General features: G+C 41.4%; 4 protein-coding genes across 4 annotated transcripts; 3 read left to right on the top strand and 1 right to left on the bottom strand.

The window, feature by feature from the left end:
• MELLADRAFT_56883 (uncharacterized protein) lies at nt 1–917 on the top strand (the record flags this gene model as incomplete). The annotated part of the gene is made up of 3 exons (XM_007413249.1): nt 1–429; nt 634–729; nt 814–917. 3 exons carry the CDS (start codon nt 336–338, stop codon nt 915–917), a joined length of 294 nt encoding a protein of 97 aa, XP_007413311.1.
• On the top strand, nt 893–2,103 carry MELLADRAFT_56882 (uncharacterized protein; the record flags this gene model as incomplete). The annotated part of the gene is made up of 6 exons (XM_007413250.1): nt 893–919; nt 1,002–1,156; nt 1,229–1,456; nt 1,602–1,730; nt 1,794–1,944; nt 2,052–2,103. 3 exons carry the CDS (start codon nt 914–916, stop codon nt 1,308–1,310), a joined length of 243 nt encoding a protein of 80 aa, XP_007413312.1.
• MELLADRAFT_109247 (uncharacterized protein) lies at nt 2,071–3,066 on the top strand (the record flags this gene model as incomplete). The annotated part of the gene is made up of 3 exons (XM_007413251.1): nt 2,071–2,119; nt 2,218–2,298; nt 2,864–3,066. The coding sequence occupies 3 exons, from the start codon at nt 2,071–2,073 to the stop codon at nt 3,064–3,066; spliced, it is 333 nt and encodes a 110-aa protein (XP_007413313.1).
• Nucleotides 2,652–4,015, bottom strand: MELLADRAFT_13044 (uncharacterized protein; the record flags this gene model as incomplete). Its single annotated transcript, XM_007413154.1, has 6 exons — nt 2,652–3,169; nt 3,248–3,341; nt 3,404–3,692; nt 3,756–3,815; nt 3,874–3,901; nt 3,976–4,015. The coding sequence occupies 6 exons, from the start codon at nt 4,013–4,015 to the stop codon at nt 2,652–2,654; spliced, it is 1,029 nt and encodes a 342-aa protein (XP_007413216.1).
• Nucleotides 4,016–8,831: the final 4,816 nt, after the last annotated feature.

Raw genomic sequence — 8,831 nt, 5'->3', positions numbered from 1 at the left:
CACTCAACCAAACCAGCAATATACTATAATGATCTACGCGACTTTCATGTCAGTGATGAACATGAAGAGAAATAACACAGGAATCTAATTGTAGTGAACAAGACAGAATTGCTATCAAAAGGTTAACGGAGGCGGTGCTTGATAATCATCAAGCCCAAGAGCCAAATCAGGGATTAACAAGTCTGAAGAGGATAAACCGAGAGCCAAAGCAGAGTTTGATAAGTCTGGAGAGGATAACCCAAGAGCCAAATCAGAGTTGGATAAGTCTGAGGGGATAATCCAAGAGATCAGAGTACAATAATTTTAAAGTGGATAACCCAGGAGCCAAATTAGAGATGGATAATTCTAAAGTGGATAACACAAGCGCCAAATCAGATATTGATAAGTCTGAAGAGGATAACCCAAGCCCCAAAGCAGATATTGATAAGTCTGCGGAGGATAAGCCAAGAGTCGAATCAGAAATTGATAAGTCGGAAGACGAAAACCGAAGAGCCAAATCAGAGATTGATAGAGTTGAAGAGAAAAAATAGCCAAATCAGAGAGAATAAGTTGAAAGGGAAAAAGAAACAAGATTGAAATCAGATATCAAGCTCATTGCATATGTTCAAGAAGGGAGAAAACATAATGACTAACCGCATGATCTCAATTTTCCGCTGCTACATCTCATTCAATTAATTCCTGGCAAACTTTCCGATCGTCTTCACGGCCTCCAAGTCCATCAGCATAAATCTAAAGAAAACAAAAGACAAAGATTCAAATCAGAGACCCAATCCATTTCATCCATTAAGGAAGAGACAAAAGATGAAGACTTACTACATGATCTCGACTTTCCGCTGCGGCATCAATCAATTGCCAAGTACTTATCTCGACTTGTCAGACTCTTGGCTCATCCTCATCACCTCGGTCCATCGGGATGAATCTAAAGAAAGACAAAGATGAGATCCGAATCAGAGATTAAACCCATTGTATTCATTCAAAAGACAGAAAAAGTGATGACTTACTACATAATCGCGACTGCCCGTGACTACATATTGGTCAATCGATTCCCAAAGTACTTCTCTAGATTCGTCAAACTCTTTAAGTCCATTCTCAAAGATGTTCTCTTATCGATGCTGATACACGAATGGAATCGCGTTCATGTGATCGATCACAATATCTGATGTACGTAGGAAGAGATAAGTCAGTTTATAGTGAACTAACTGAAGGGATACGTATATGGTTCGCTTACGTTGATCCATCAACCCGATGTGCTGTTTAAACATAACGCGAATCTTTCGTTAAGGCTAGTTGAATTGAAGCATGACCTCTAGATATCAAGTGTGTAAGATGTCGTCCACGTGTACGTAAAAGAAACATAACGCGAATCTTTCGTTAAGGCTACTTGAATTGAAGCATGACCTCTAGATATCAAGTGAGTAAGATGTCGTCCACGTGTACGTCAAAGGGATCACTCAACCTGTAGTTTGGGTTGAAGAATCGAAAAGGAATGCCATAGATTGCCAAGAAAAAGAACGGTCGGATGATCATTGTCAAGATATAGGTCGGTCAATGTCAGAGACGAGGTATGAATTCTGAGATAGTTTGAATCGGATCGAACTCACCTTGAAGGATATCAAGGATAGGGCCAGCTGCACTCAATAGAGACCAATCGGTTCTTCGATTTTCTTTTCATCACATGTAAAACCGCAGTCTTTGACACGCTCTTTGCTTGTTCTACTCCATCTCGATCACTGTTAAAAAGGTGTGTAAGTAGCAATCATGAAATGATATCTAGGAATGAGTATTTAACTTACAATCATTGCTACTAGATCGGTCTTCATATAAACCAGGATATCTGAGTGTAGAACTTCAGATACTCATCGATTCGATTCTTACCAAATTGAACTAAATAGAAACGTATCATTTGTTCGAAACGGTTCGTTCTATGTAAGACGATCACTGAATCTGAATAAATGAGCGATTCGAAATATCAAAGAGAATGATGAAGTGAATTGATTAGATCTCTATGAATTGGAAAGTCTTTGGTGTTGATAATAAAGTGAACTACTAACAGTTTACGTAGATTGTTTGATGGTGTTGGTTGAAGTGAATGGTTCGATTAGCATTGGTGGTCGTGATGGTTCGCCTGGTTTCGCTTGACTGAGTGCTGATCTCGAAAAACATGAGGAAATGTTACATACACTGTGTATGTGTGTGTAATCACGTGATATATTATAGACTGTCTGTGTAAGCATTCCAAGAAGATAGACATCAAGTCGAATAGGCTTAAAGACTTGGCTGCACCTCTCACATCGAACGGTATGTTTTCAAAAGACTCGGCACAAGGAACAGGCAGCGAGAATCAATCAATGAGAATGCAAAGGAGAATTGGGAGAAGTCTCATTCATTGTTATTCTTTAGGTATCACAATCCACGCAAGAGAAACAAGAAAAGGGACAGTACATTGTAAATTGCGCTTGCTGCTGGGCAGATGAAAGACCCACAATAAACAAGATCCGGCGAATTAAAACGTGAAGTCGAGGAGCATAAGAAGTGCGCAAGAAATAGGACACAAGTAAGGAATAACGGAAGGACAATTCAAACGACAAAACGGACTAAGGTATCTGCATAAAGCACAGCGAGAACAACGATCTGAACAAAATATTGAAACTCTAAATGAAACCGACGGGACTGGCACCACCACCGACACCACCAAGGAGACCACCCAAAGCGTCACCGAGATGGCCAAGGAGGAGACCAACACCTGCTAAGAGGCGTTCGAGGCCTTTGAAGATAGGTTCGAGGACCAGGAGGAGTTGTTGGAGCAATTGACCGAGGTGACTGAGGGGTTGGAAGAAGCCGACGACACCACCACCACCGTTAGGGCCTCCTGGTACTCCGCCGGGGCCGAATCCACCTGAACCTCCTGGTAAACCGTTGGGGTCGATACCAGCTGGACCACCTGGTAATCCGTTAGGGTCAAATCCACCTGGACCACCAGGGAATCCACCTGGACCACCGGGGAACCCACCTGGAATTCCGTTCATCCAGTTACCGACCGGGAAGCCAAGTGGTGACCAGAGCTGAGGGTTGAAGTTACAGGCTGAGAAGAATTGCTGAATGTCGACATGCATGGTGATAGCAACACCGATGATCGATTGCATCAAAACAGTGAGAACGGCAAAGGAGGCTGTTGTAAGAAAAATGGTAGTTCAGAGTACAAAGTCAGCTCATGCAGGTCAAATAGGAAATCAGATCGGGTACTGACATTGGAAGGCACCAATGATACCGACACATTGAGTGGAAATGATCGTGATCATACTTTGGATTTGGATGATCATCGGGGCAAAAGTGGAGATGAACTAGAAATAACATGGGTTAGCAAACAGCTGGACTCCCATGGCGACATGGAGGGAAGACGTACCACTTGAGGGTTTCCTTGGAAGGGACATCCGCCTTGTAAGCTGTAGAACAGGGTTGAAAGACTAGTAACCATGATTTGGAACTGAAGTAAGATGGTTTGGGGGTCCATGCCACCGCCCCAGAGGCCGACGGTGTTGGATGTAATCGTAGAGTAGCTTTGAACTTGTGAAAAGAAAGTGTTCATTGGCGGTAGACCTCCTGGTGCTACGATCGGAGCATTCCAGACCGCATTGGGTCCAGGTGGAGGAAGGCCACCACAGCCACCCATGCACTTCATTTGAAGATCGCCACTACGAAAGTATAAGGGATAGTCAGGGAAATCGCTCTGCTGAGCTAGAAAGATTCAAACTGACTTTTGGCCGGGCACTTCGTCACTACGAACGCTCAATCTAGCAATTGTATCGGTTCTCGCCCTGAAGATAGACAAAGTCAGCACTAAATCATGAAACGGCATCCGAACTCATGGCTTACAAATGATGCGAGCCGGCAGCAGCGGAGGCTAATAGCGATTCAAACAGAATGGGGCATCAGTTGGGATTGAAAAAGAGTATAGACGATAAGTGAAGAGCGCACCAGTGAGCACGAAGCCCAGATAAGCGAAGGAAAGATGCATCTGTGTTGGTTAAGGACTAATGAGCGTGCAATGAAGCGATCGGGAAAATTACTACGATCAAAACAAATAATATGAGGACTATAGCTTGAGGGACTATTGAGAAAAGAGAGACAGGTAGCTACTAGATGCGATTGGAAACCAAAAGGATATGTAGGCAAAGGCCAGTAGTGGAAAGCTGATGAGGGAAGGAAACCGGCACCCTCTGCTGACCGTTTTATACTCGATTTGCTCCCGCCAGAGCTCATCATCACGCTTGGCAGAGAAGTCCTCACCATGAACTGTTGTTGAGTTTGGTATGAATCACGAGAAAGAAAATGATGAATCCTGACAGCCGCTCGATTTTTGAATCTTTTCACACGGATTTGAACGAGAAAGGACACTACGAAAACAAACTTATCCCACTCGAGTTCGTATCAGTAAAGTCATTCATCGATAGTGAATAGATAGTGTTCAATGTGACGGAAGCGAAAGAGTGAGACATACAATTTGTGTTCTACATAGTGTTGGCCATGGGTACCTGCCTGTCATCTTCGTGGTGTGAGCGGAAGCGGACTCAAAGGGACTCAATCAGTTCGAAGAGTTGAGGATGACGGAACCGATTTTTAGCTTGAATGTGCGACGACATTTGAATGTCTACAAGGTCATCATTCAGAATTTGATATAACACGCAACCTGTTTCTTCGCACGGAGGTCTTTCGATAAGACTCTTCAACTTGAGAAGTCACTTCTACGATATTGTCACTCGATTCAAACATCTGTCTCGGTGGAAAACTTATGCAAGTCTATCCAAGTCCCACGCCGATGATTCCGACCGGCTCGGGTCGGCGTGGGAGTCACGTAGATAAGTCAATTAGTAGGAAAGCTCCGGCAAATCAAATGTATGTTCCGCACTGACGGCGGTGTGACTACTAATTGGACCCGCAATCACATTTCTCACATACAACACATGTGTAGTCAACCCTCGATGTAAGCATAGAGTCCAGCAAAGAGAACTCCGTGTGCAATACTCGCGATCCCCCTGTGATCCGATGAGTTATCCGGCGAGTCCGGATGCTGGTCAGACCTCTGGAGCTCCCTGAATCCTGGTAGTCGGATCAACTGACGGTTTGGGGGTGTCTTGTCCAATTTCCTACGATGATGAGTATATTTGGCAAGATGACATTTTTGCATTTTGGAGATATCAGAGCATGAGGAAAAAATAGAACATTAAATAAGAAAAAATCATATTAAAGCAAACTAGTCAATGACCATAGCAGGGGTCTCAGCATGCTCAGCCATATATAAAGGACCAAAAGCTTGGTACCAATCTTTTACACATATAGTTCCCTCAACATGTTGAGGCGCAAGACTAGATTGCTGGGGTTCCCAGATTGTTTTAGTCTTGGTATACACCCCCATGGTCACCAATGGGCAGCTAGTTGGTAAGATTACTAGAAAATTCATCGCCATGTTGACCAATCCAGCCTTAGTGATAAAGTAACTGGTAAGTGATATGAACACGGCGTTGTTTGCAGACGTCTGTGCATCTTGAGTGTTTGCAATTGCCTTGGAAGGACCCAAGTAGGAATTTTTGACATAATCTTCATAGTGATAATAAGCTTGGTGCATGTGTGGAGCAATTGCATGGTGATTGACAAGCATCCCCTTGGCTTTAGGGTTGCATAGGTTCAGGAGATCTTGGAAAGATTGTTGTTCCATGATCAACAAGGGAAGGTTGCATTCAGAAATGAATTGTGTTAGTGCACTCTTGAGGGTGTGGGTGTTGAGGCTGTTCTTACAGTGATGATGATCAAACATCATGAGTTTTGTTGTCTTTGGCTTTGAATGTAGGGCAAAGGGAACATTCAAGACTGACTTGGTGAGCTGTTTCAACCTTCTTGAAGGATTGAACAATGTCCAACTGATTTGGGAGATTGCCTTTGCAAACACCATGCTGAGATTCAAGGTGATTGCTCATTGATTTGAAACTTGAGTTCTTATTGCTCTTGATTCCTTTGATGCGTGGCTGTCCATTCTGCATGATAAAATGACACTTTTTGAGTTGCTTGGCCAGTACCTCTCTAAAATATGTCAACCCAAGGTTTGGTTGCAAACCAGTGGTATTTGAAGTCTCAGTGATATCAGAATGATCCACTTGAGAGGCTGGATTAGTCTTTGTTGCAGTAACACTGTCTGTGGCTTGAAAGTTGAGACATTGTGTAAGGTTGATGTGATGTTGATTGAGAGGTGATAATATGATTCAAGTTCAATTGGGTAATTGAGAAGTGATAAAGTGATTTAAGTATCTGAATTCAAAGTTGAACCTTTCAGGTGAAGTGATTGGGCAGTGGAGGAAATTTCAAAAAATAGAGAATGTAGAGTGAAAGCAAGATTGAATCAAATATGAAAATGAAATGTCAAAGACTAGAAAATTGCAACCAGATCAAATAGAGGAATGTAATCTTGTCAATTCTCCCAAGTGATCACAGAGGGTGACTTTGCTTGAATCTTGTCAGGGCTCAGCCCTTCTACCTTTGATTGAATTATACCAAGTGAGTTGATGGTTGAGTGAGTTGGAAAGAATAAAGAAAGCAAAACAAAATGTTGGAAGTTGGCTTGAAATTTCCAATATTTCACAAGTGCACTGGATATCTGGATATCAGCCAGATCCAATGTTGAACACAAGGATTTGAAAAAAGAATCCAATTGCTTATCTCCCCAATGGCCGGATGGTCATCTGTCTGTTGGTTTTGTTGATATTCAATCAAGACTGGTAGTTGGGTTATAGTTTGGTTTAATTACACAGTAATGTTACTTGATTTAGTTATGAGACAGATCTTGTTGAACAACAATTGCAATGGATATTGGTGTTTATCCTCCCCAATGTATTTGTCCTATTTTGATATACTTGTCTTGTTTCATTTTGTCCTCTGACTCTAATTCCTCATCTTTTGAAAAGAGTTAGAGAGTGGTTTCTCAATTTGGATTTTCATCAAACACTTATTATCAATTCCAATGTCTAAATGATTTCAGAACTTCCTTGAGATCATGTATCAGACATCAGCTTAAGTTTTCCATTTATCACTGATATAATTTTTCCTCCATGTAACTTGGGTAAAGATTTCAAACATATCTCATCCTACTTTGTCTTGGTCTAATTGGTTGTCTACTTTTATACTTCTCTTCCTACTTGTTTATTTTAGGTTAGCTCAAGGTTTGTGTACCTTCCAGAAAGGAGAGGAAAAAATTGCCTACACCAGTAAGTTCAATGCTACATGTAGCCACACTAGTAACAGCAGGGAGCTAAATTTTAGCACTATTATTATCAGTTTAGTTGAACAAAGAAATCCAATATAATATCTTTTGAAAAGAGAAACATCCTTAAGATCATTTATTAGAGCCATCAGCTCAAATTTCTTGTGTCTCATTTATGAATTTTTTCTTCCTTATAACTTAGGTTAAGTCAAGGTTTGTGTAGCTTTGAGACAAGCAAGGAGTGCTGACCTGTAGAACTATTATTATCAGATATCTTCATAGGTGTTCTTATTCATTTACAGGTTTGGGGTTTGGGCAAGCCAGAATTCACCGGTTTTTCACCCAATCACAGGTTGACTCACATAGTAGGCATAAATCACAATGTAAGCATAAATCCCACAATTTATGACAAGGTGCTGAGCTTCAAATGAGAAGGAACAGCTAAAGTTTAAGGAGCAAGCAAGGTATAAGGTTTGTAGAAAACAAAAAAATGGAACATAAACAGAGAGAACAGCAAAGTTGATAAACACAAGGTAGAAACATATGTATGTGATTTGAATTATGACTGATATTCTATGAATATTGGACATAAGTTGCATGGCTTATTTTTATTTCAGGGTCTTTCAGTAGGCTGACTTATCTCTTTGATTGCTATAGATAATTGACCCCTCTTCCAAGGTTCACAATAGACTTCTGGTTTGATATTGTATTCTGAATTTTCTTGGATGTCATTTTATTGTCCTTTGATGTTAATGGGAAGAGAGCTGAGGCACATTTTGGTGGCAAATTTATGGCCGTGCTGCTCCTGCAAGAACTCATCACTTGTCTGCTGAAGTTCTGGGTATCCTGAGCACACACGTACTTGATCATTTCTTCCAATTGCAAAAGATCATCAATTGTTTCTTTGACCACCCAACAAGGTTCTTATTATGCAAAAACAAGACTATCCATGAGCATTTCCACATTGGAGCCACTGATTGACTGTCAAAGAGGTGGAGTTTACCCTCAGAAATTTTGTATTCACGCTCCCTGTCACACGTAGTGAGATGAGTGATTTCCTCATGTGGATTCCAGGATATGGGACCCCTGGAAACCAAATTCATCAAGTCCTTGGTGGTGTGTCAATGTGATATATTCTTTGTATGGATGACCAGAAAATTGAAATAAGATAAAATCCTTGCCATATCACTTCCGCAAAGACATACATTTTATACACCACAGGGCAACTTTCATCATTGTTCATTTCAGAATGGCCTCGTTGATAATACATGTATGGGTGAACAATACACAGATGAGCTTCCATGTGACTCTCACATACCTTTGTAATGTGGCCCTAACATAGTGAGAGATCCCATAGCAAGATGGTGTGAGTACAACATGAGTGATGTGCCAGCTGTGTGAGATGGTGGCCACATAATATGCCACTATACATGCTCATCTCACACTCTCAGTTCTGAATGAGCACCATCCAATCCATCCAATGGTGTTGGTGGTGAGCATACATAGTGTCTTATTTTGTATATATGAAGGATGTTTACCTGTGAAAGGTGACCTATGCCATTGTTACAAATTTCAACAGCTT

The sequence above is a fragment of the Melampsora larici-populina genome (genome assembly GCF_000204055.1).
Source record: "Melampsora larici-populina 98AG31 unplaced genomic scaffold MELLAscaffold_35, whole genome shotgun sequence".
Taxonomy (NCBI): Eukaryota; Fungi; Basidiomycota; class Pucciniomycetes; order Pucciniales; family Melampsoraceae; genus Melampsora; species Melampsora laricis-populina.
Note: the sequence above shows the minus strand (reverse complement) of the source record. Positions and strands in the feature narration are given on the sequence as shown.